The 26,183-nt window shown below is 53.6% G+C and overlaps 8 protein-coding genes across 8 annotated transcripts; 5 read left to right on the top strand and 3 right to left on the bottom strand.

Moving 5' to 3' along the window:
* Nucleotides 1-110: 110 nt before the first annotated feature.
* Nucleotides 111-2,497, top strand: A1O1_03439 (3-isopropylmalate dehydratase; the record flags this gene model as incomplete). The annotated part of the gene is made up of 2 exons (XM_007724344.1): nt 111-210; nt 270-2,497. The coding sequence occupies 2 exons, from the start codon at nt 111-113 to the stop codon at nt 2,495-2,497; spliced, it is 2,328 nt and encodes a 775-aa protein (XP_007722534.1).
* Nucleotides 2,498-9,260: 6,763 nt separating this feature from the next.
* Nucleotides 9,261-11,367, top strand: A1O1_03438 (uncharacterized protein; the record flags this gene model as incomplete). Its single annotated transcript, XM_007724343.1, has 3 exons — nt 9,261-10,941; nt 10,993-11,180; nt 11,230-11,367. The coding sequence occupies 3 exons, from the start codon at nt 9,261-9,263 to the stop codon at nt 11,365-11,367; spliced, it is 2,007 nt and encodes a 668-aa protein (XP_007722533.1).
* Nucleotides 11,368-12,465: 1,098 nt separating this feature from the next.
* A1O1_03437 (uncharacterized protein) lies at nt 12,466-13,841 on the top strand (the record flags this gene model as incomplete). Its single annotated transcript, XM_007724342.1, has 2 exons — nt 12,466-13,089; nt 13,137-13,841. 2 exons carry the CDS (start codon nt 12,466-12,468, stop codon nt 13,839-13,841), a joined length of 1,329 nt encoding a protein of 442 aa, XP_007722532.1.
* A 1,041-nt stretch (nt 13,842-14,882) lies between these two features.
* A1O1_03436 (uncharacterized protein) lies at nt 14,883-16,081 on the top strand (the record flags this gene model as incomplete). The annotated part of the gene is made up of 4 exons (XM_007724341.1): nt 14,883-15,424; nt 15,568-15,666; nt 15,798-15,912; nt 16,010-16,081. 4 exons carry the CDS (start codon nt 14,883-14,885, stop codon nt 16,079-16,081), a joined length of 828 nt encoding a protein of 275 aa, XP_007722531.1.
* Nucleotides 16,082-16,667: 586 nt separating this feature from the next.
* On the bottom strand, nt 16,668-18,176 carry A1O1_03435 (uncharacterized protein; the record flags this gene model as incomplete). Its single annotated transcript, XM_007724340.1, has 1 exon — nt 16,668-18,176. The coding sequence occupies one exon, from the start codon at nt 18,174-18,176 to the stop codon at nt 16,668-16,670; it is 1,509 nt and encodes a 502-aa protein (XP_007722530.1).
* A 1,389-nt stretch (nt 18,177-19,565) lies between these two features.
* A1O1_03434 (protein phosphatase PP2A regulatory subunit B) lies at nt 19,566-21,169 on the top strand (the record flags this gene model as incomplete). The annotated part of the gene is made up of 4 exons (XM_007724339.1): nt 19,566-19,748; nt 19,818-20,463; nt 20,520-21,091; nt 21,146-21,169. 4 exons carry the CDS (start codon nt 19,566-19,568, stop codon nt 21,167-21,169), a joined length of 1,425 nt encoding a protein of 474 aa, XP_007722529.1.
* Nucleotides 21,170-22,042: 873 nt separating this feature from the next.
* Nucleotides 22,043-23,755, bottom strand: A1O1_03433 (uncharacterized protein; the record flags this gene model as incomplete). The annotated part of the gene is made up of 2 exons (XM_007724338.1): nt 22,043-23,532; nt 23,671-23,755. 2 exons carry the CDS (start codon nt 23,753-23,755, stop codon nt 22,043-22,045), a joined length of 1,575 nt encoding a protein of 524 aa, XP_007722528.1.
* Nucleotides 23,756-25,361: 1,606 nt separating this feature from the next.
* A1O1_03432 (uncharacterized protein) lies at nt 25,362-26,108 on the bottom strand (the record flags this gene model as incomplete). The annotated part of the gene is made up of 1 exon (XM_007724337.1): nt 25,362-26,108. One exon carries the CDS (start codon nt 26,106-26,108, stop codon nt 25,362-25,364), a length of 747 nt encoding a protein of 248 aa, XP_007722527.1.
* Nucleotides 26,109-26,183: the final 75 nt, after the last annotated feature.

Genomic DNA, 26,183 nt, shown 5'->3' with positions numbered 1-26,183 from the left:
GCTTATATCCTGTGTCCTTCGATTCGAGGGATTGCGGTCGTGCTTCGTCTCATTCATCTCGCATCAAGTCCTTTCTGTGTCGATTTGTTGATCTGGTTCCATTGTTCAAGATGCCTTCAGCAGACACACAGCCCAGAACCCTGTACGACAAGGTCTTCCAAGACCATATTGTCAATCAACAGCCAGATGGCACTGTTCTCCTCTATATCGGTACGTCTTTGTTCCCCCTCACTCTCTTGTGCAAGTGAATCTCGCCTGACATTCAACAGATCGACATCTCGTGCACGAGGTGACTTCTCCCCAAGCCTTCGAAGGCCTCAAGAATGCGAACCGAAAAGTGCGCCGACCGGATTGCACCCTCGCCACTACCGACCACAACGTGCCCACCACACCCCGCAAAAACTTCAAGAATGTCGCCGACTTCGTTAAGGAGGAAGACTCGCGATTACAGTGCATGACCCTCGAGGATAACGTCAAAGAGTTCGGACTCACCTATTTCGGCCTGGGAAACCAGAACCAGGGGATTGTACACATCATTGGGCCCGAACAAGGCTTCACTCTGCCCGGCACTACTGTGGTCTGTGGTGACAGCCATACTTCTACCCATGGAGCCTTTGGCGCCCTCGCCTTCGGTATAGGCACAAGTGAGGTTGAACATGTGTTGGCCACGCAATGCTTAATCACCAAGAAGAGCAAGAACATGCGGGTGCAGGTGGAAGGCAAGCTGGCTCCGGGGGTCACCAGCAAAGATATCATCCTACATGTAATTGGCGTCATCGGAACCGCTGGCGGAACCGGTGCAGTCATCGAGTTCTGCGGCTCAGCTATCCGTGAGCTGAGCATGGAGGCTCGTATGTCAATATGCAACATGTCCATTGAGGGCGGTGCCAGAGCCGGCATGATCGCTCCTGATCAAATCACTTACGACTACCTCAAAGGCCGACCGTTAGCGCCCAAAGTCGACAGCAACGAGTGGAAGAGGGCGATCAACTACTGGAACAGCCTCAAATCCGACGACGGGGCCAAGTACGACATTGATGTTTTCATCGATGCAAAGGATATCACGCCTACGGTGTCGTGGGGAACGTCGCCTCAAGATGTTGTACCCATCACCGGTGTCGTCCCAAGTCCAGATGATTTCGAAGACCCAAACAAGAAAGCCAGCTGCGAGCGTGCTCTTGAGTACATGGGCTTGACTCCTGGAACGAAAATGGAAGATATTCCCGTCGACAAAATCTTCATCGGGTCTTGTACGAATGCCAGAATCGAGGATCTCCGAGCCGCGGCCAAGATCGTGCAGGGTAAGAAAATCGCTCCCAACATCAAGCGGGCCATGGTCGTGCCTGGTTCGGGAAACGTCAAAGCCCAGGCCGAGCGGGAAGGTCTCGACCAGATCTTCGTCGACGCAGGCTTCGAATGGCGCGAGGCTGGTTGCTCCATGTGCTTGGGTATGAACCCAGACATTCTATCTCCCCGGGAGCGCTGTGCGAGTACATCAAACCGAAACTTCGAGGGCCGACAAGGTGCGCTGGGTCGCACGCATCTCATGTCCCCAGCCATGGCCGCGGCCGCCGCCATTGTTGGCAAGCTGGCCGATGTGCGGAAGGTCACTGGCACCGATAACGTCGCTCCAGCCAAGGGATCGCCCAAACTTGACGTGGCGCCAGAATTTGCCGACGTCGATTCCGAGGAGGAGCTCGACCGCATCCTCGATATCCCCGCCGATGTTGGGCCGCATGTGAACCACACCTCTGCCACGGGAGCCGGCACTTCGGCCGGCCTGCCCAAATTCACCGTGCTCAAGGGCATTGCAGCACCCCTGGAGAAGGCCAACGTGGACACGGACGCCATCATTCCCAAGCAGTTTCTCAAGACCATCAAGCGCACTGGGCTCGGCTCGGCTCTGTTCCATCCCCTGCGGTTCAACGAGGACGGCAGCGAGAACCCCTCGTTCATTCTCAACCAGGAGCCGTATCGCCGGTCGAAGATCTTGGTCGTCACCGGCCCCAACTTCGGCTGCGGCAGTTCGCGTGAGCACGCCCCCTGGGCGCTGCTGGACTTTGGCATCAAATGCATCCTGGCTCCCAGCTACGCCGACATCTTCTTCAACAACACCTTCAAGAACGGCATGCTGCCCATCGCCATGCCGGACCAGGCCGCGCTCGAGCGCATCGCAGACGAAGCCCGCGCCGGCCGCGAGATCGAGGTGGACCTGCCGAACCAGGTCGTTCGTGACGCGGACGGCAAGGAACTGGCCAGGTTCGACGTCGAGGAGTTCCGCAAGCATTGTCTGGTCGAGGGCCTGGACGACATCGGCCTGACCATGCAGATGGAAGACAAGATTGCCCGCTTCGAGCAGAAGCGTACCCTCGACACCCCTTGGCTGGATGGCAGCGGCTATCTCAAGAAATGGCGCAAGGGCCCCGTCAAGATCGAAGCCGCCCCAGTTCCGAAGACGAATCGCGGCGAGGTCAAGACTGACCCGGTGGAATGGTGAGAGCAGACGGGACCAAGCTTGCCAATCGGTACGCTGAGAGATCGTCTTTAAAAAGCCAACTTGCTCTGAGGATTCGACCGTGGAGCATTATGAGGGATATGAAGGTCACATTTGTGTGTGTATTATTTGGGATTGCAGGGAACCGGGAAGGCCTACGTGCCATGCTCAACGTTGATGTTGGTCTTAATACATGAAAGCAATGAGTCTACAAACAACAGACATTGTCTGCCTTCTGTTCTGCTTCTGGAGACACACATGTACTTCCGGTGTTCAATTTCTCGTCAATCTGCCCTAAATTCCAATGCAAGTTGTGGGGGCTTCCTCCCGAAAGATGTACGGTGACTTCCATTGGCACCTTCAGTGAGAGCTTGGTGGGCTACGCGCTGTCGCCAAAGGGTCTTCTCAATGTCGCTGTGCTCGATCGAATAAAGGCTGATATCCTCGACTGAGAAGGCGGCTGCTCCCCCGATCCGTCGTGGTTTGGCTAGGCGGCCTTGCAAGAAGCTCGCTGCACGCCTGATCATACTGCAACTCACCCTGGACCTTTCTCCGTGTCCGTGGGGACCAGAGGTTAGAAGTTCCTCCGCGGAACTTCAATCCCCAATGAATGAGTGTACCATGCCGGCCTTGAAAGATGCAGATACGTATTTTGCCAGACATGATAAACTGTAGGACCTGGATTTTCGCCATACAACTGGGCCATGTGCCGGTAACTCATGCCGACACGATTGTGACATGCAAATCGATTCCCTTCGGTCCGGCCACTTTCAGTGTAAAAAGGAGTGTTTTGCCGAACCGCAAAAGTCAAAGGCGGCTCGGCGGCCGGCAATGGCTTTGCAGTCCTCGGGCAAAAGAAAAAGAGGTCCAAAGGGTAAACCTGGCCGGCCCGTGTGGCGATAAAGCCAAGGTTCAATCCTTTGTAACCTTTTACAGGCAAGACTTCGAAGTTGTCTGGCGGTTGTAGAGTAAGGACTGTCCATTTCAACCTCGGTCTTCCCTCCCAATAGCTGGACGCCCACGATGGGGGTTTAAGGGTTCCCGCGATATCGATGGTCACAGCCTAGACCTAATATCAGTCTAGCTCCTTGATTGCAGGATGGCCGAGCTGTCCTGGCTGATAGTAACAAAGACAGGAAGGTTGAGGCCGGCGGAGGAACGTTCCGTTGAAGGACCCGTGGCGTTTCAGTGATCTGTGCGGTTCAATTATTTATTGAAGCACCGACGTTCGCACACAATCGAGCCCAGCCCCGTATGAACGCGAGCTTCTACATTATAGAAGCATCGTTGAGCAATCATTCGATTTGGCGAAGTGGGGGTTTGTTGGTTTCTGGCATCTCCTCAGACATATAGTGAGGAGACTGGTTACGTGCACCGAGTAGAAATGCCGACCTTGAAGTGCGTGGGCCGGTATCGAGCAAAGACTGCTTAGAACATCTAGGTGACCCGAAAGAGGAGGCACCAAGTAGTTGTTCTTTCAGAGCAAGGAGAACCAGAGATATCACCGCACTTGCAAGTTTTGCCGAAATTTCATCACATCAGACCAAAGCCAAGGACATCATGTCCACGAACAGGTTTTTTTCCTCTCAGACAAGACCACCTCAAGATGCTGGTGCTTGATCCGTGAGGCCGAAACCGTGGCGCTAGTGAAGAAGATAGATTCGATGCTACGTAGTAGCCCGTGTACTATCGTGGATGAACGTGACAAGTTTCGAGGGTGGGACTAGTATAAGACCTGGTGGGCTATACCTAGACTGTGGGCTGCAGCTCGAGAGACACAGCAGCTAGTAGAAAATTGCCTCGTGGCAGCCACAAAGTAAAATCCGAGATAACGAATGAGCTCGGCCACGTGTTGGCAGGGAAGAGATCGGGGGCTAGGGAATAATGGCTGTCGTTTGTTGAGTTCGTGGCAGGGTCTGGCGGCAGGGTTGCAGTTGGGTATACGTTCTGCTCGTGAGGTGGGACGGGGTGGCGGCGTCAGCGGCGGCGTCGGCGACGGCGTTGTGGCAGCGAGTTGGCACAGGCTCGTGTTGCTCGACTAGTAGGAAAGACATGCTTAGGTGCGGCCGTGGGTGGATTCGTGGAGGTGCGTAGTACACAGTAGGAGAAAAGTTCGGGGCTTGCAGCGCGGTGCATGGTTGACACATGCATTTTGACAGCAGACTAGGATGGCTGCGATGAATCGGGGAATAACAGCTCCCGGAGTAGAAGTGCCGAATGAGGAGAATCTGGAGGGCGGTGGTCGTTGCACTCCGGACAGAATAGAGGTTGAGGTCGGAACATTGAACAGGATAATGATAGAAGGGTCAAGATGTGTATACGGCTAGTTTGGATAGCATCCCTACTGTGTCGTGCCTGCCTTCAATCAGTTGAGGCACAAAGGCGGCAGGCACGTCATCGGCTGCGTTCTTTTAGGTATTCCTTAACGAACGCACCTTAGATAGGTAGATAGGTAGATAGGTACTTCACGTACACTATACCTAAAACAGTACATTTACTCCCAATCCTACCTAGGTAGCATCTAGTTTTGAGCGCGAGAGTCACGACTTACATACAACACGGCATGGCACTACAGTAGTACTACGTCTAGAGAAAGAATCGAGACAGTCGTAAGGTATACCCATTCGCCAATGGCGGAGGAAGCTCACTTACTTGCCGAAGGGCCACCCTCAACCTCAACCCTTCGGTTCCGGCCCACTCATCACTATCTTTCCGATTATCGATTGAGCAGCCCCTCTCCCCGACAGATTCCTGAGCTCGTATGTGGTATTCTCATCACTTCGTCCCTTCGTGACCCGCCGGCGAGGTCGACGAGGAGAAACCCGAGTGACCCTCAGGTACTCTTTGCAACCGGCTCTATAACGCAGGTACTACCTAGGATGGAAGGCCAAGCCATGCTGCTCGCCATTCTTCCCTGCAGAATAGTACGTGCCCAGGCAAATCATGCAATGGGAGAATGGGATGAAACGACAAACTCGATGCGGCGGATGCGGAACTTGAAATGTGAAATGCGGATTTGCCCGGTGAGGGGAGCAACGGCCCCCCTAATGATTGGACACTGAAAAGAGAAATTGGCGGATCCGGTGTAGGGGCGGGCTGCGACACGAATGGAATGTCGCAACAACACGATGGGCTAATCATGCAGTGAACAGGTCGCAGCACAACTAGGTGAACAACACATACGACAAGCACTTCCGACAAGAATGGTAAGAACTGACTGGTTCAACTAGGACGAAGACTTCTGCAATATCCTCGGTCTAACAACACATCCTCAATTTGCCATTTGTTACCCGGCTATCTGCCCGGCGCCCTGGTCTGCTGGAATCTGCCGTCAATCTGAGATCATACATGTACTAGTATCTTGTAGCCACTGCATGCCAAGCCCTCTTCTGCTCACACTGCAGTGGCACCTGCCAAAGTGACATTTCTTCTCGGTTACGACGCTGTGTAACGGCAGTTGCAAGGCTTGCCCAGCATGTGGAGCGGCAGAAAATTAACTTGCTTCCATTGTGGAACTTGGAAACTTTCTCGAAGGTGAAGAACACACCGGCCCCTGAGCGCTCATCGGAGGTTGCTACAGACTACATGGGTTGAAATTGGAGACTTGACGCTGGCCCCTTTGAGAGTTCTCCCAAGTTTCTAACATTTCAGGCCCCTGCAAGTTGGCCAGTCTTTCTTTAGCTGCGTGGCAGGGATCCAGCCTGACTTCATCCATTCACTCTTCCACGTGGACTCCTGGATATGGGTCCCCTGCTAACTCGTATCCAGTCTACTGCCCTTTTTGACTTTGCGCCTTCCTCCACCATCCCGGCGCCACGTCCGTGAATGGTTGGCCGAGACAGAAACGGGCTAGACTCAACCCGTGTCCCACTGCCTGCTTGATTCGAGAAGGCTTTTTAGTCACTTTAGTTCGTTTCATGTCTGGCGGGGCGAGACAGTGGTCGGTCGGTGAGCGTGATTATTGCAGGTGCTTCTGAGATAGGAAGGCGATTGACTTGACCCTCGCGGTGTCGTTTCCTTCCCTCCGTCCGGTATACCGCGTACTCTCGTTCTCCTTAAGATATGTCGCTTCATCACCTCCGACGACCTCATTGAGATTCATTCTGAAGCCGATTACGCACCCAGGCTTCCATTCGAATTTCACATTGAGGATTGTGGTGCCTCCTTCGATTCTCGAAAGACGCCCTTGACCGCGATCAACGCCGGCCAGCTGGTCGCAATCCCGGTCCGGGGGTCCGTGTACTAGTACTGTTAGAGAACCGGAAAGTGACCGGCACCCAGCCCACTAATCATTGTTTCTTCTTGGGAGTGACTGTTCCACTTGCCTTTTTTGCATCTGGGACGGGACATACTCGTCTTCAGCGTGTCAGGTAGTGGGAACTTTCCCCGTAGTCAACTTGCAGTGTGTTATCTCCTGTGTCATATGTGCAATCGCCTCCGGGCTTCCGAGACCACAACACCAATGCGCAGCACGTACTAAGTGAGGTATGTATCAGCGAGGTGCGGTATCGCAAGAAGTAGGTTAGTAGCCACGCCTCGATAAGACTTGCCTGCGGATTTGTACTGCCGGGGTGGCACATTGAGGCTGGAGGAAGAAACAACCTCAATAATAATACCAATGATGCGGAATAATGCTTTTCCACGTTCAGGTACACCGGCTCTTGATCTCGACTCCCAGGAACAAGGGCTCCAGCAACCTTGGGGAAAACCGACGGCGGCACCACCTTCCACGTTTGAGCGACGTCGACTGCTTCGATGAACAGCGAGTCGCATGAATTCTCCTATGCGTCCGAGTGCTCTCTCTGAATCTCGATCGCTGTCTTTGTCCGTGCGGGTTATACAATCCTCACCTCAGCCGTGCGATACTAGTCGTGTTCAGTCCCTACTACTCGAAGCGCAGGTGACTCTACTGTGAGCGTTGACAGGTTCGGAGTATTCACCATGGGGTCGATAGCGAATCGAGTAGTGGGTGAGCGGATCAGCGATCAAATTGGCGTGCAGTGACCTTCAATTGAACCGTCCGCAGAGCTATTCACCTCCGCCAATTCTTTCCTTGCCCATTCCTAAGGCTGGTGGGCTCTGTATAACAGCCCTTAGTACGGGAGTAAACTTCAATACTCCGCAAATGGTGGCAATAAGTTAGCTAATATGTCATGTTCCTCCCTCCAATATCGGACGCAGGCCTCCTGCCAATGCTTCGGCCGCGAAATAGTCGCCCTGGTAGTCTAATCACCCACTGGCACTGTGTTTCCGAGAGACGTCAAAACTGCGCCCCCACGCCCGAACCGGAGAGAAGGGAATAGACATTTTAGGCGGTTGCGAAGGAAAAGTCGGACTCGTGATTGTCCTGGAACACCAACAAAGCGCTAATGCAGCCCTGGAGCATGCTAATGGTGCCGAGTACGTACCATGTGCGCTTCGTGAAAGGCGTTGGGCTCTGCAACCTGGCACCCTGGTTAGGCTTTGTGCATTGAAACACCTCCCGGAGGAGGATCCATGTAACGACGAGTGGATGCGATTAGTACCTCGCAGTATGAGGCTCTGACGAACATACGTAGTAGTGGATGAGGAGTCAACCACGGTATTTGGAGCCATGTTGCACTATATGTCGGCACCGAGTCTTGGGTGGGGGCAGGCGTCTAGACGACGGAGGCGTCAAGGGTAAGGTACAAAGTGAGTAACAAGATAAAGTAGGTAGTTTCTACATTCTTTGTAGTGAGTGTAATTGAGGACAAAATAGTAACGATAATGTCACCTGCCAGCATGACCCTGGGGCACAAGCTGTCACTGCCAAAAACTGCAGGGTCACAGTGTCAGTCCCCAACTCCAATAGTAGTAGGTACGTACCTACTAGTGATGCCCAATTCGTCAGATTGCTTCTGCGCTGCGCAGCGTCCTTCAAGTTTACCACGACTTTCACCTGCGCTCCGTTTTTCTCTTTTTACTTGTAACGACGACATCATCTGGTTTGACGACATCATATCATCTTAGTTATGTACTTGGCATCCCATAAGCACACGATCGATCATCCGCTGAGACAAGCTGTTGTTTGGTGTTGATCACCTTCCAGCCTCTCTGCCATCTTGTACAGGACTGAACCAACCGGCCAACAGTTTTCCTCCTTCTCAATCTTGCCTACTCCTCGCATGATCTTTGCCTAGCACGACCGAATCCTCCAACGTCCGAATCCTCTGTTTCGTTCGCTGCGACCGCCGGGCCGACGAGATCGCGCCATAGAGCTGCCCTACGAGGCGTGGAGACCTGACCAAAAAGAAGAGTTGTTACAAGAGAATCCAGGCAAAAGGTTGAACCAGGGAAGCCTACCAGCTATCCCAGTAGAGGCGTTCTGATACCCGTAGCGGTGGAAGATCATTTCTTATCATACGGTCAACCCAGAGCCGCCGCCTGGCTCGTCAAAAAGTCCGGTCTAAGTCTATCTGCCCAGGCCCCGCCCTGTCAGCAACTCCTGGCCTAAGACACTACCGACCTAAGGCTCCGAGACGAACTTCTCGAATTACACCCTTACCCACTCTCGCACCCTTGCCAGGGCCGGTGGACCCGGGGCCTGGTATAACCTGCGCCCTAACGTGCTCCACACCCTCGTGGTCTCGTGGTGCAGTGAGCAATCCCGGCTCTTGATTGTGGATTGCGCCCCGTCTGCGTTTCTGCTACCGTCCCAGGTGTCGACCGCCAGTCTTCTGCGATGCTCGCAGCGCCCATTCAAGTCCTGAGGATCTTTCCCGTATGAATATCAGTCTTTCCAGTCATGCCAGAGTCAAACGATGCGCTTGTCGTTGACTCCATGACTTCGCCGACTTACAACTTACCTACCTCGATCACCCTGTCCGCCACCGTTGAACAGCATCCTCCGCCCTCGAACCTGTGCCCTACGGAACCCTCTCGCCCGCCTCACCACCACCATACAAGTTCGACAAGTATCACGCAAGCCAGAAGCAGACGCTCGCTTGCGTCCCTTGCCAGAGAAAAGACATCCCACGCCTTTGCCAATTTGGCAGCCATAGGCACAACGCCTACTCCAAGTTTGCGGTCTACCACTTCCACAGGCAGTCTGGCGAAGGAGCCCGCCTCGACGGATATCGTTCGACCCGACCTTCCACGTTCACCTACTTCACCCGAACTCCACAGACCGGCACCATTGCGACGAATAAGCGGATCTCCCTTGCCCAGTCAAGAGTCAAGGAACAGTACTGTGGTGCCTCAAATGCCGAACTCAGACAAGAACAATGGGAGGATGCATCAGACGTCCTCCAAGATCTTGCGCATGACTGATGACGAGAGACCCTTCACACGAGACTTCAATGACTTGTTTTCCACCCTCATCACCAGTCTACCTCTGACGCCACATCGGGTGCGGTTCTCCAGGGTCGAGGAAACGTTCTTGTCGGAGGAAGCCATTACGAACCTTGGGTCCCTGAAGTTCTCCCAGTCGAATCGCATACCTGATCCCAACAACCCCTCCAGATGGGTCGTCACGACTACTACCACCACCTTTTCCATGGCCAGGGAAATGGCTCGTTCTGTCTGTCAGCGCTTTGTAGATGCGAGGCTGATCGAATCAGCGGAATCCAGGAGCATCACCATCTTCCCGGCCAAGGGAGGGGTTTGGCAACTGACGCCCAAAGGGCTGGCGATTCTACATCGCTTTTGCAGCAAGAATGGAATCAACGCACGCCACCTCGAACCTCTCCTCAGGCGGGCGCAGATGCAAATCGTCGCTCTGGAGAGAGATCCCCAGACAGACAAGCTTATTCAGGATAGGGCAACCATCGAGATCATCTTCCGGAGGTTTATGGGTGCCGAGGGCCCGAATTTGAAGAGCTCGACCTCCTTATCCGACTCAGACTCAGTTTCCGACTATGCTAGCGGCCTCGTCGGTATCAAGATGGCCAGAGAGCGGAGGGTCTTGGACAAAACCGTCCAGAGCACCTTTACGGGTAAAGGTGCATCTGACTGGTTACTGGACTGTTGCACCACGATCGATCGCAGAGAGACCTACGAGATTGCCGAGTTGTTTGTCAAGTGGCAACTGATGACGCCAGTCGTCGAGGATAGATCATACGTGCGCCTAAACCCGATGTCGTCCTACTTCCAGCCAACGAAACACGCAATCTACACTGTGACCGAAAGAGGCCAGCGGGTGTGCGGCTGGATCGCCCGACCGCCCAGCATGGAGAGTGAAGACAGTCATGATACTCGGGACAAAGGTCGTGTCGCCAGAGATTCAAATGTCAGCCGATTGAACGTGATATTGCAGGACGCTGCGCTCCGGTTGTTGTTCAGAGAATTCCTGCGGCAATCCTTATGCGAAGAGAATCTGCAATTCTATTTCGACGTGGCCGACTTTACGAACAACTACAAACAATTGGACAAGTCAGGAAAGCTCGAGCGCCAGGAGGCTATCAGAGAGACCTTGGCCGCCGCCTATGGTAAGAATTGCACACTCCCCGGTATAATAACCACCCACTAAATGCCTCTAGGTCTTTACAACTCGTTCCTAGCGTCAGGAGCACCGTCCGAGCTCAACATCGATCACTCGCTGCGGAACCGTCTTGATAGCAGGATGATCCGGACCAATGTTGACGACGAGTCTATGCGACAGTCTCTTGACGAAGTCGTGGAGCTGTTCGAGCTTGCCCAGGCTGCTGTGTTCAAACTCATGGCAAGCGTAAGTGGTCCCTTCCGCCGAAAGGATACCGTGTCTGACTAGATCGCAGGATTCCGTCCCAAAGTTCCTCCGAGACCCAAGAAATGCAGCTGTCCTTCGAGATCACGAAGTCGATCTGATCGGTTCCAACCGCACAATGTCTCCTGCTCCTGATCGTGCAATCAGTCGATCGAACACACGGTCATAACCGAGCTGTCCGATCGAGTAAATGCTGGAAAAGTGAATGTATAATATTCTGCTCCGATCAGCCAGCGCACACTTCAAAAACGATGAACAGATCTCGCCGCGGATCTGATGTACAAAAGCGGCATTTCGTCTATTAATGGTGCGAGTTCGAATCTTGTTCGACCAAATCGGGCCACATGCGGCTGGCGGTAAGACCGCAAGCCACAAAATCTTGCTACGGAGGTTTACCGTAGCATTTCTTCATACAGTCATGTTCGAGTTCTGCATAGCGTGGTCAAACGGGGTGGGTGGCTGGCCATTTTCATCATCAGCATCTTCAGCGGCATGCTCTCCCTTCAGCATTTGCATTGGAAAGATACCCCAGCGGAGGATCATTAGTAGCATGGAGGAAGGAAGGCATATGGGCTGAATTGCATTTGTCATGCTGCGCAGACAGAATATTCCCCTGAGTCATGGGACTATTGGGGATGTGAATAACTGTGTTGGAAAGAGAGCTGAGCTCAAGCGGAGCTGAACATACCACCGAATAATATTGTCCTGTTCTCTCACTGGTTGTCACTTGGGACATGATGGTCAACTTGTAGATTGTAGGCTCCTCCCGCTGAGGCTGAAGCGATATGATCGTGCCATGGCCATGCAAATCCAGGTCTGGCCTGTGGCTTGACACTGGGTCAAGCGCGTGATACCGTGATGAGGGCAAAAGCTGTGGTGAACAGTACTGCAATCATTGTTTGGCGCTCAAAGACAAAGAGTGCCGTGCTAACGGAACGCATACCTCCATGGGTCTCAGCGTGGACTCTACAGAATATATACAGAGTTGTAGTAGAGGGCAGCAGGGGTGTCAAATTGGGTGCCTGCAGCCAGAAATGGTAAACTAGCCGGGTCGGAGAAACGATGATCCCAACCTCCTCCCGCCCAAACACAACGCCTGCCAGTGCCCTTCCTGTCCTTATACCACTACAAGTGCGTCGCGAGCACAAATAAAAAGTCCAACGTTAACTCACCAACGCACACCGATATTCCTCAGTCAGATCGCCGCATGGGATGTGGTAGATACAATCTCTGACCCTTTCTGCCTCGGGAGGGCAATCCTGACGAGATGGCCACGCCAGATGTGTTGCAGCTTCTGAGAGACTCGATCGCAGCATCGAAACCGCCCATCCTCACCAAAAGCTCAGATCCAGACACGGCGGAGGCAAACAGAACGGACTCCTTCGTGGAAGCGACACATCTTTACTTCACCTATCCGTCGCCGCAATGCCTCCCTCTAGAGACGACCACACGGTTCACATCTACAACCCCGGACACCGCTCAAGTTGATCTGCGTAGTATATTCTTCGCCTGGCAGCATAAAGATGTGACTGTCCCAGAGTACATTGCGCTCGCAGCCGAACTCGACAAGCAGTTGCCGGAAGGTCAAAAAATCCGAAATCTGGTCTTCGTCGAACGTCTGGACTTGATCACCTGGCTAGAAGGAGCGTCAGAAGAGTCGGAGTATATCAAGCCCATTGAAGGCGCGGGCGCGGTTGGAGACGCCGCAAACAGAGCTGCAGATGTAGCTGGTGGCGCGGCTGTACCTACAGTGGGTGGTTCGGGCATCGGCGTCACTCAGACGGTTGGTGGAAGACCCGTCAAAGTGATTGATGCCAGGCTTCAAGCCATCTACAATGGCGAACGAAAGATGGGCGACCATAACACCGTGTTGAGAGGAATCAAACCCACGGTAGGTTCCAAGGTTGAATTTGAAAGTCCATGAGCTGATTCCTATAGGATTTCTCCCACGTGCGCAAGCATGCAGAGACCTTTCTTGGCCGGCGCAAAGGTGCTCCGTCAGCGAGGCCCGGTCAACCGTCGAAGACTGCAGCCCTTACAGCTCGTCCAGCTGCAGGCCTATCCAAACCGTTACACTCGGCCGTCTCCTCCAAACGATCCGATCCCATTATTCTCCTCTCGCCCTCGGCATCGTCGCTTCTACGCATGTCAAACATCAAAACCTTTCTGGACACCGGTCTCTACGTGCCGCCTGACCACCCAACATTGTCCTCACAGACAACTGCCAATCTCCTACATATCACTCGAACGCTTCATTCTCTGAGCGAGAAGCCGTACCGATTCATCCTTGTTGACTCCCCCGAACAGTTTAAGCCCGACTACTGGTCTCGAGTGGTCGCTGTCTTCACTACCGGGCAGATATGGCAGTTCCGTGGCTACAAGTGGAGAGAACCCCAAGAGCTGTTCGGCCATGTTCTAGGCATCTACGTTGGCGAGAAAGGCCTACCAATTCCAGCAGAGGTCAAAGGTTGGGGAAGCAGCGTCAAGACCTTTGCTGTGGAACGATGGGATGAGAGAGCTCATGGTGCCAATGTGGATCAGGATACAAGAGCTTCGAGGAGGTGGAGGGACAGAGAGACTGTTGAAGAGGTGTGGAGAGGTATAGAGGCCTTCATGAGAGGCCGTGGAGAATGGAGGCGTTGATTGCGACCCGAGGATTGATACGTCGACTCTACCGAGGGCAGTGCTGTTCTGTGCTCGTCGCGCCGCATTACCCCTGCCAGACCTGAAGCCATGCCCTCGTTGCCACTCCGCCATCAAAACCTGTTCAAGAGCGGACGCTAGAGGACGTGGCAGCAATTTTGTCTGGCTTAGAGGTCGGTCCAGGCAGTCGCCTCACATTTGGACCATATGACCAATCTTAGTCGCGATCTCATGCCGACATGGGACGAAAACTCTTTATCCTCTTCCTGTTTCTGGGAACGTGCTGGCTGACAGGGAGATCTGCACGGATCTTGGAGGCTAAAGCAAGTCCTGCGCGCTTCTAGGGGTCCTTCGTCTGTTTGGGGACTGCCGAGGCATATAAGGGAACGTCTGATACACCAATCGTGACGCCTCAAGCGCTGCAAATAGCACAACGAGGGAGTTTAGCCTCGCCCCAGAGGGCTATCCCTGTCAAGTCGAGAAATAGTATTCTTCCAGAAGAGTGCTTTACGAACAGAGGTTGCATATATATGTCTTCACTATCCTGCAATCCTTGGATAATGCGATGCGCATAGCGGTTGGACTCCTGTTCGTGATTGCAGTCTGGGGAAATCGTCAACATTATATCTGTCTACTCTTTGACTGTCTGGAATCACTGATCAGACACCAAGGATAGTAACATACCCAAGACATCCCCATCTCATCCCTTTGGCGACTCTCCATGGGGTTTGTCACGAGGCTGAGCGACTAGCCAGAAACAGCTTAGTGGCCCCCTAGCCGGTCAATCGGAGAATCGCGTCATCGGAACCGGGCGAGAGGCAAGAAAATCATAGTCTGCGTGACGGCTGTGACCTCGAGCCACAAGCCACCGGCAGAGGCTTTGGCAATCATTAGTCAGTCACCTTCAAGTTTCCAGAACCTCGACTTCTGCATTGCTTCACCACTACACAGTCGTAGAGTTGAACGACCGGCAAAGACTTCCTCTCCATCTTCGCACGCTGACCGCAATCGCATCTGCCCCGGAATCAGAAAACCCTCACCATGGCACCGCTCTCAGAGGTCGGGTCCGAAGCCGACTTTGAGCAGATCATCAAGACCGCCTCCCCATCCACGCTCTTCGTCCTCTACTTCCACACACCCTGGGCGGCGCCATGTGCGCAGATGAGAACCATCCTCACCACCCTTGCCTCCACATACCCGGCCGACGCCGACCTTCGCTTCCTCTCCATCAACGCCGAAGAACTAGCCGACGTTTCGGAGTCGTACGATGTGACGGCCGTGCCGTTCCTCGTGTTGCAAAAGGGTGGCAAGGTCCTTGAGACCGTGAGCGGCAGCGACGCGAGCAAGGTTCGCGCCGCGGTCGAGAAATACGCCGGGACTGGCAGCGGCGGCGGTGGCCAGGCCAGTATTCCTCCACCTCTGCAAGCCACTCCGCAGCAGCCCAACGGCGCGCCCACCGCGACCAAAGATCTCAGTTCCTATGCGCCCACGTCTTCGGATCCTCCCACCGCCCCGGCGTACTCGTCGAACCAGGAGTCGCAGGAAGAGTTGAATGAGAGATTGGCCAAATTGGTGAAAGCTGCGTAAGTCACAACGAAGCATGTGGAGTCACCGTGATTGCGCATTTGATGGGGGTGTATCTTGTGCAATATCGCTACGCTGGGAAAAGAGTTTCTTTTTTTTTTCCGGTTCGGGGCCGTGGTGGGCTGACATACCATCTTTGCAGACCGGTTATGCTTTTCATGAAAGGCACACCTAGCGCTCCTCAGTGCGGGTTTAGTCGACAGTTGGTCAGCATTTTGCGGGAGCACCAAGTCAAATATGGGTACGTGTTGATCGCCACTTCACTTCTGTGTACCGAGATCTCTGGTACATCGCATAGAAATGCGGAGCCATTGTCTGAACAGAGAGTTGTCGAGACCAGTATTTGCTAACTTGGTCTGTGTCTGCCGGCAGGTTCTTCAACATTCTCGCTGATAGCGACGTTCGTGAGGGCCTCAAAGCCTTCTCGGACTGGCCTACTTTCCCGCAACTATACACTAATGGTGAACTGGTCGGTGGGCTGGACATTGTACGTTATAACCCCCTTTCGTGGGCAATGCGCATTAGGTTGCGCGTTGCTGGTGTACTTTATTTGGTTGGCTAACGTATTTTGCTTGACGATACAGATCCGAGAAGAACTGGAAGCGGACCCGGACTTTTTCAAGCCCTTCGCGGCGCCTAACCCAACCAGCGTCTAGGGTGGATTCGAAGGAAAGATACAGCTCGTCTCGAGCATCGGTCAAGCCTTGACCCGTCATGGCTGACCAGTTTCCTTAATGTACAGGCAATTGAAGGGGGAGTCAGATAGGCGTGTGCCCAGGGTGACTGGTCTGCGACCTATACATATAAATGCTGGTACGAAAAGTGCTATGATACGACAATACCAATGAATTTAACTTTCATGAGGAGACGACAAGTTAGGGCACGCAGTCCTAGTATTGTGTGCGCAGATGGAAGAATCTTTTTATGTAGAAGTGGCCAAGTACAGACTCATTTCCTAATCTCTGGCGCTATGGACAAAGCTCATTCAGCGGTCTTATATAGTATTGGACGATTCTCTGACCGGGTGAAGGTGTGAGTTTCGTGAATGCAGCTGTGCTTTCTAGTCCTCATGATCAAAGTCTTACTTAAGGACGTCTAGAATGACGATGCCCAAAGTACCATGAGCTAGAACTGCCTTTATAGACCTCGGACCAACAGTCTCAAGTCCTTGTGCGTGCGATTGGACATGATGCGGGAATGGTATGCTGAGGAAGCTAGCCTGAATTTTGCGAGTCAAATAGATCATTCGAGGTCAGCGTCCACATATCGAATGAGTGGCATCTGCGGCATCATGGCAACGGCCTTGCTGATAAAGTCCTGGCGATTGAGATATGCACCACGTAGCCAGCGCCTGCCTGAGTTGACGTCAAATGCATTCCGGGCGTGGACGACGCGCAGATTGTCGAAGATGACGCAGGTGCCGCTATCCATTTTCTCCTCGACGACGTTTTCCGGCCGCTCCATGATCTCGGCAAAGGCCTTGCTGCTGGCGACGAAATGGGCCAGCTCGTGATGCGTCGGCTGAGGAGAGATATTGCCGACGAACGGCGGCGACCAAAAGACATGGCCAACGTCCTTCATGGCGCGAACGTGGCGGGCGTCGATGGTGACGCGGTGAGGCACGCGCAGTTCCTGTCTTTTCAGGATGGTCGGTTTGGCGTCCGAGTAGAAGAAGCCGTCGTTGTCGTACTCGTAGCGCACCGGGTACGTCATCAGTGTGCGCACCATGGCGCGGTCCTCGTCAAACAGCGTGTCGACGGCACGGAACGTATCGGCGAACCGCGACTCACCGCCCATGCTGCTGTTGTGGACGCAATGCAGGAACTGAAACCCGGGCGGGTCGCGCATGTACAGCAGATCCATATGGAACCCCAGGTGTTTGGACGTGTAGGCGACGTTCTTCGCATCTGGGACCGACCGCACGTCCCACGTCGGACCGTAGAAGGTCTGTTGTAAAGGCCCGATGCGGTTGACGATCGCGCCGACGGACGACTCGGCTTCAGGCACGCCGTCGATGAAGACCAGGCCGTCTCGCCAGAGCAGGTGCAGCGTCTCGGCCAGCGCCCCTGGGTCGGTCATGTAGTCGTTGAAGTCGATGCGTGCGGTGTCCCGTCGGAAGGACGATGCGTCCCACAGCTTCTGTGGTCGGCGGTACAGAGCCCAGCGTGCGGCGTTGCGAAACTCGCTTTTCAGGCTGGCGATCGTCTCTTTGCTCAGGATCGTCGTGTCGCCTTTCACGTGCGGCGCGCAGTCGTTGAGCCAGCGCACGAGCGTGTCGTCGCGCCCTTCAACCCGCGTGATGTCCCGGAACGCTATATCGTGCGGGATGTCGGCGTACGAGAAGTTGCGTTGTCGATCGGATGGGTCGATGCATTTCGCGCATTTGCACGCGTCTCGTGCTAGAATGGGAGACACCAGAGGCTTGCCATCTTCGAGGAGTTTGCCTTCTTCTAGCTTCGCGCTGTTCGACCATTTCAAGGGATGTCTTGTCCGGAAGCCGAGTCCGCTTTCGGTGGATGTTGCTGGCGCTGTCGATGTCGGTCTCGATGTCGATGTTGTCCTCGTCGCCGCATTGCTCCCAAGTTCTGATTCTCGTTCTGCGGGTGACGGGGATTCGGGGACGGACCCGGTTTCGAGTATTTCTTTCAGCCGGAGCTTTCGTTGGGAGGCCGCTCCCCGCTTCTGTACTTTGCCATAAGGGGATGAAGAAAGAGCTTGGTTGACCTTGAGTCTCTTAAGGACAGTCGCCATAATGACATAAATTCGTTCGATATCGCGAGAAGCCTGTGCTCAGGGTCCCTTTTTTCAATCAAAGATTTCAATCCGAAAGGGCGCTTTGCATCTGCATCGGTCGAACGGGCCACCAAATGTCTCGGTGAAATAGTTTATAGTGGCGTCAGGGGGTTGAATTACTCCATGAAAGGCTCAACACTTCAAAAAGGACGCCCGGAATTGATCTCTTCTATAAGATATATGGTTGAAGGTAGTTAGTTGATCCGAAGAAAAGGCTTCTTCATCCTGAACGCAAAAGGCCAAGGGAGTCAAGGCTGACCCGAGGCCCGCAAGGCTGTAATGATAGAGATATCGATAGCGATATACTAGATAGCGGTAGCGGTAGCGGTAGCGATAGGGGTGAGAAAACATCAGTTATCGCAAGTCCGATCCTTGGCAAACGATGACATAGCGGCCTCGCAGTCACGTGCACAGACACCGCCAACAGGGCTGAATGCTGGCTAGACTTGCTGGCCTGTGGACTGCTCTGTGCTGTGCGCTGCTAGCTGCTAGAGCGTGATGTGACAGTGTGTTGTTGTGCTGCGCTGTGCTGTACAGTGGTGGCTGGTGGCTGGAGAGAAGAGGACATCATCATCATCACCGTCACCCACTTCCAATACCTAATGCATGTGTTCTTGTGATGGGTACCAATAATGAAGGCTATAGACTCTCTGTAGAACCCTAGCACATGTAGAATAGTGGCTCAGGGCTTAGGAGGCGGTCTTCTAAGGTGCTAGAGGCATCATCTCTCCCCCTAAAGCTTGGAGTGATAGTGCAGTGGTGCAGGTTGGGGATTGCACCTGCCCTTGCCTGCACCTCCCCAGAGAAGCTCTTCTCTCTCTGCTGTCCACCTTACCACTTCTACTAATCACTACTACTACCTGACATAACATCCTGCCAGTGTGGTACTAGCACTACTGCTACTACTACTAGTACTAGGGCGTTAATTAGCTACCATCCGCACTTATTACATCCGCCTTGTATCTTGCATGACTGCATCCTCCCACGACCACAATCCCACCACTCATCCCTGCTGACTCTCGATATTCTTCATCTTCTTCCCGCACCCTCTCTGGTCCCGTCACGAGTCGACTTCTGGCCTCTTCCATCAACCCCCAATCTTCGCCATCATTGCTTTGTCGCCTCAACCGCTACCGCTGACAAAGGCCTGTTAGAACCTGACCACTTCAACCCGCCCAAAACACGTCCTGTCCTTACCACCATCACGCCCATCTCCCACTTTCTACTCGAGCGCAGCCGCTCCATGCCACCGCTGCGGTAAACAAGTTGCAGTGATCTTGGGTGTCTTGTCTTTGGTCCCGCAAGGACAACGTGGACTTCCCTGCGCACAGGGTGAGGTCATGAAAGATGGTGGAAGCCGAACACGGAACTCCCACATGGAAGTTCACCCAATGCTTTGGCGACAAGGGCGACGTGGAGGACATCACGGAAGCCGACATCATCTCCACGGTGGAATTTGACCACACGGGCAACTACCTAGCGACCGGCGACAAAGGTGGGCGTGTCGTGTTATTTGAACGAAATGAGACGGTCAGTATTTCCCCTAACCCATCTGTCCCTGCACGTTCTACAGTGGCAGCGACTGACCCTTTCTAACAGAAGAAGACATGCGAGTATAAATTTCACACCGAATTCCAATCCCACGAGCCAGAATTCGACTACCTCAAATCCCTCGAGATAGAAGAAAAGATCAACAAGATCAAATGGTGCAAGCGCCAAAATGCATCCCACTACCTCCTCTCCACCAACGATAAGACGATCAAGCTATGGAAAGTCTTCGAGAAGTCTCTCAAAGTCGTCGCCGAGAACAACCTGTCCAATGAGTTGACCCCGGCTGGCGTTCCAGGTGGAGGGGCGCCTCGTCCATCGCGCCCCCATTTCACGGATGCCTCGCAACTCAAGCTACCCCGGATGACCCATCACGATACCGTCGTAGCAGCTGTGCCGCGACGGACGTATGCCAACGCTCATGCCTATCATATCAACAGCATCTCGGTCAACAGCGACCAAGAGACTTTCATCAGCAGTGATGATCTCCGTATCAACCTGTGGAACCTCAACATCCAGGACCAAAGCTTCAATATTGTCGACATCAAGCCAGCGAATATGGAGGAGCTTACCGAAGTCATCACTGCCGCGGAGTTCCATCCCATCAGCTGCAATTGGTTCATGTATGCCAGCTCGAAAGGCACAATCAAGTTGGCGGACATGCGTGAGAGCGCACTCTGTGACCAGCATGCAAAGCGTACAGTTTTTCCCGTCGCGCCAGCACGTAATGTTTGACTGACTTGTGATTTGCAGAATTCGAACAAGAAGAAGACCCCTCTACCCGATCATTCTTCTCCGAAATCATCTCCTCTATTTCCGACGTCCGGTTCTCACACGATGGCCGATATATCCTCTCGAGAGACTACCTGACAGTCAAGATTTGGGATGTCAATATGGAAAGACAGCCTGTCAAGACGATACCGATCCACGAGCACCTGAGGCCACGGTTGTGCGACACATACGAGAACGACAGCATTTTCGACAAGTTTGAAGTGGTGTTCAGTGGAGATGGCAAGAATGTCATGACTGGAAGCTACAACAACAATTTCATGATCTATCCCTCTGACCCGGAGCAAGAGACGGAAGTGGTACTCCAAGCAGACAAATCGGCCTTCAAGGCTAAGAAAGTTGGAGTGCCGACTCCCATCAATTCCACCAGCCCCAACGGGAACAAGAAGGGAAATTCAAGAGCAGCCAGCCCCGCCGCTACCGGAAGCAGAATGAGGAAAGAGACGGATGCCGACCAGATTGACTTCAACAAGAAGATTTTACACATGAGCTGGCATCCATTCGAGGACAGTATTGCTATTGCTGCCACGAACAACGTAAGTTGCCTGCCACATGGCACCCGATTGGCCGTTTACTGACCTTTCTTCAAGCTGTTTGTCTTCTCTGCCCTATAGAACCGCCCTACCACTCGACTGCGCCTCTCCGTCTTCCACTTCTCATCAATGCAGACAACCCGTGCAGATCAAACGATGCCCAGCAGAGGTGGAGCTACGTCGAGTATCCTGATGCAACAGGTCAGATAAAGCAGTGTGCCATGCTTTTCGCTGTCCGATGGATGAAGCGCGAGCCATCGCCGTTGATGTGAGGATGAGTTGTTGCTGTTACCGAGACAGGCCTGGGGTATCCATCTCCCACAGTGATGGACGACCCTTTGCGACGACTGTGGATTGAACTGCGGCTCAAGAATGATCAGCGGAATGATGGATGACTTGGGAGCCCCTGCGTAGATAGATACTCGTTGCTGTTTTTGTCCCGCCTGATGGTTACATGCGACGGGCGGCCTCTCTTTCTTGGACTTCTGTCGTCGGCTTGAAATTCCGCGTTGCTCGACAAAGGCGGCCCCTTCGCGCGTGATGTGGCAAGCGATGAGATCAAATTTTTTGAAAGGATTCCTGTGACTAGCAGATGGATCTGTTGGGCATCAAGGCGGGGTGTTGCTTTGCTTTGCTACGAAGTGAGGAGGTAGACGGCAGGAGTGCAAGGCAAGGACGCAGCGGGTCTTTCAACGGAGAGAATCAGCAGGGTGACATGAACCCGAGTGGACGAGCACAGTCGAAACCGAAGTAGTCGAATGAAGTAGCCAAATGAAATCAGCTGTAAAACAAAGAACATGTACCGTCAGCCATAACTGCCGCCGAGTCGGCTTGAGAGTGATTTCGCGGGCCTATCCTATAGTCAGGAAGATATTCAGAACAGGCAGATGTCATGTGGTGTATGTGAATGGTTCTAATATTGAGTCTATGCTGGCCACGTTTACGACCTTTCAGCTAGACAGTATTTTCAGGGGTATTTCCGAATGATTCCAAGCCTCTCTCAGTAGTCGTCGTTGTTACAGGAAGTTGCACGTGGTGTCCATTGACATCAGCAGGAGTACCATTACTCGTCGTACTGCCCGGAGGAGTAGTGATGGTGGTGGTGGTGGTGGTGCCATTCGCGCCTCGAGCCTTGCTCCAATGTTCGCTGGTCACTCGTTCCAATTCCCTCCCAGCCTCCTCCAGACTGGACTGGATATGCGCCTGGCTTGCCTTGATGTCGGCCTTTTCGTGCACAATATCCGCCCGACGCTTCTCGATGCGCGCCCGTTCGTACTCCAGACGCGAGACCATGTCGCGCAACCTGGCCAGGCCGACACTGAGTTTGGGGATGGGGGTCGTGTGTCGCGGCTGTCGCGGCCGATTGGCCTGGCGTGTATGTTCTGCGTGCGCGGCCAGACCGTCCATGGCACGGTGTGTCTGGGCCGACTCGTACAGCTGATGTCGCTCATACTCGGAGTCGGAGTCGGACTCGGATCCAGGATCGTCGGAATCATCGCCGTTTCCTTCGGACAGGGTTGAATGCCCGCCGCCACCGCCACCTCTTTCTGCCTCTTCGATCAGCGAGCGGATGGCCTCGCGCTCCTTGAGCGTCTGTTCGCGCTGCGCCCTGCGCGACAGCAGCGTCACGCGACCGGTGTCTTCGACGAACTCGTCGAATCCTTCTGCAAAGTCCTCGTCGTCCCGGACTAGACGCGTGTCTTTCTCTCTATCCCGTGATGACGAAGAAGGGACATAGGAGCCGACTTGCATGCGGCGGGGTTTGAATTCGCCGTCTGAGTCGTAGTCTTCTAAGGGGATAAACCCGTCGTCGTCGCCCGTGTCGCCAGTAGTGGTCATGGCATTCGCCGCCTGTTCTTGGGCGAGGCGGGCACGCCGTTCTTTCTTCTCGCGGATCTCGGCGGCCGTGGGGATCCGCGAGGAGGAAGAAGTAGCGCCTTTGCCGAATTTACTTTCCAAGTCGAGCGCGAGCCCATGCGCGCCCGTATGTGAAGATGACGCCGAGGCGGAGCCGGTTCCTTTTTCGACAAGATCGAGCGATGCTGGGCTGAGATCGCGTGACGACGAGAGCTCGCGCGGCGTCGTGGGCGTCGAGTTCCGCAGTTCTTCGAGATATGCTTTGCTGTAGGTCGGTCTGTCTGTGCTTCTGTCTCTGTCGTGGTCTTGGCCGCCAGGGACGGCGTCTCTTGATCCCAGTGATGTGCGGTTGAGCAATAGACTTTGCGCCGCACTTGACAGACCTAGTCTCGACGGTCTCGACGATTGTGATTGTGATTGTGATTGTGATTGTGATGATACCGCCTCCTCTCCTGCTCCTCCGGTCTCTGTAGGGTTCTTCGTGGTGACGGTCGTAGCATCTTCGTCGCCAGGGTTGAAGGATACTCGGAGTTTGGATTTCGTCTTGGGTGTGTTCGTGGTCGGTCGTCGCACGACGGGGCCGGAGTCTGTGAAATGTCGCTCATATCAGCATGGATGAAAAACAACTAGATGCATGGAAGAGAGCAGTTGTCAGAAAGCATAGTGTCTTGGACATTCGGTAGTGGTGATGAGCAGCAATGGGAGTGGGAGTGATCATTCAATACCTTCTTCTGCGTCGTCTGCTTTGGACTCTGGCTCGTCTCGGACAATGCGTTTGGGTTTGCGCCGCGCCGTAAATAATGTGGCCATAGTGGGATGGAGGAGACGGTAATGTCAAGACAGTACGGGCTTTCGGCAAGGAGGCAGGAAGCAGGAAGCGCCGTGTTCACATGTGGAAATGGTAAAAAGGTCGAGATGTAGAGCGGAGAGTCGGTGTCGCAGCCTTTTCCAGAGTAAATGGAGAATGACCGGAGCCTCGTCTGACTGGCGTCCCCAAGCCGAAAAGCGGGGTGCAGTAGTGCTGGACTCGTGTCAGACTGGAGCATTTTAAGTCTCAGCCTTGCGACCGACGTTCTCGCATGGGATTGGTGGAAGTCTTTCTTCACGCACTCTATACAATTTAAGTTATCTGATGTACCCTTTCCTATGATATTTGATCTATTTTGCTACCTATCCTGCTCTCCTGGATGACTAGAACTACCATCTCCTTGCTACCAGCCTCCTCATGAGCAAGATGTCGAGAGCTTGCGCTATGCTCGCCTCACAAATCAATCCTTTTCGGTGCGTTATATCTGAAGAAGTATCTTCATCCTACGTACCCTGAAGCTGTCCACTGCTACTAAGTAGGAGATAATGACGGACGCCTCGACCATATACATGCAGAGGCAGATACACCAGCGTATCGCTCCCCAGGCAAGACAAACCACTTATGATGAATCCGGAAGGCTCCTGAAGTTCAACAGAGGGGGTAGTATGTATTCTGCTATTGACGCCGAAGGACTACCGAAACACAGAGCTGTATGCGAGTGATATATCTCGGGCAGCAGCAAACAATGCACGCTAAGTGACACATCCCCTGGATGCCTCTGACACCACTTACACCCCGGTTGGGAATGTATGCGTTGGCCATGCGGGCGCCTGTTTATGGGCTGGGCTGGCTTCTTACTCGAGAACCAGGTTTGAATCTGGACTAAGGGTCCGGGGCAGGGGGTGGCGCGCCTCACCTTTGTCCATGCAGACATGCAACCAGTCTGGTACTCTGCTATAGTTACAGGGAGAGGGAACGGACTCGGTAGGGGAAGGACAAACGGGCGAGAGTACTGTCAGCCTTACAGCCTGTTTGCTGTACACAAACGAGCTTGATGGCCAGGACTATAAAGGAACAACACAGCGGCAGACACATCTTCAGGAATACCACCAATTACTCGATTTGGCATATTCTGAGTATCTGGAGAGTATCAGATATACAAGTGCCTTACTCTCACATACAACGCGCAGGCGGCGTTCAGCACTCCAGCATCTTAAGCAATAGGAAGCGCTGTTGCGTTTATCATAGACTTGCAAATTTGTCAAGTCCGTTACCATGGCGAGTCCTCCTGGCCTTCATCTTCCTTGTCGGCTGTTAACCTTGCGGTAGACGGCAGCTTCATCCGGTCGCTCTGGTTGGTGCCAGGTCTGCCAACATGCGAATGTGGTGCATCGATACACGACGTGGGCTGCCCCCGGGTGCCGAAAGCAATGGAAAGTGTGTCGGTCGACCAACAAGCATAGCCTATGTGCTGATTGTCCGGACCATCCTGGAGGGGGCCCCGAAAAAACAGGGCCAGGGGGTCAGATCAGGAGGAATGCAGCAAGTCATGGATGAATACCTTGTGCTACGTACTGCTATCAGAGGGCTGAATAGCGACAGTTGCGGTTATGAGGGCAGTGTGCGGCAGTCATCCGATTGATAAGGTTCATCCTCATCGTCCTCCCCATTGACCGCTTCAATCAACCCATCCAGCCACTCATGCTCCCACATAGCTAAGTCCTCCGGCTTGACTCCGTCCCCAAGACTCCAGGTGAATACATCTCGAGTCGCCTGCTCCGAGAGTTTCTCATCACAAGAATCTCCCGCTGATGTCCATTCAGAGATGGCGTGACCGGGCTGCCAAAGCATACATAACTTTTTTGGTAGCTGAGATAGCCAAATCGGTATCCGATAAGCATGACTTTGCGCAGATATGTTCTTAGAATTGCACGTTGTTCCCGGGTCGTCGATTGATTGCTCGTCCTTGTTCTGCCGAACCCAGTGCCTGTAGACAAGCGAGTGTCCGCAAAATGCATGTTTTCGGACTTCGATGGTGGCGCTTTTTAGAGCCGTGGAGCCAAATGGTGGAAAGGGGGACATGTGCGGTATCGTGTAGCGGGACGACTCCGTTTCTGTGAGGTAGAGCAGACGCCACTCATCTTCTCTGGAGATGAACTTCTGACCATTTCGATCCTCTGGTGGCTTCATCTTTCCAGAAAACTGCAGATCCATGAAAGATTGGATCGATGCCGTCCACTGCGCCGGTTCCATGCCACTCCATGTATAGTCTACCCATTTGAATGTCTCAGGCAGCAGGCCTGTCATGGCGGAACCTAGCCAAAGCGGTGCAAGGTTCGGTCGACGCAGAGCCATCATGCAGACAATCACATGAGCTTCCTTGTCACGCAGTAGATTTGGAATTAGGTCTTGTAACAGAGGGCAAAACCA

The sequence above is a fragment of the Capronia coronata genome, assembly GCF_000585585.1.
Source record: "Capronia coronata CBS 617.96 chromosome Unknown acBCG-supercont1.3, whole genome shotgun sequence".
Lineage (NCBI taxonomy): Eukaryota > Fungi > Ascomycota > Eurotiomycetes > Chaetothyriales > Herpotrichiellaceae > Capronia > Capronia coronata.
This window is presented reverse-complemented; position numbering and strand designations above follow the sequence as displayed.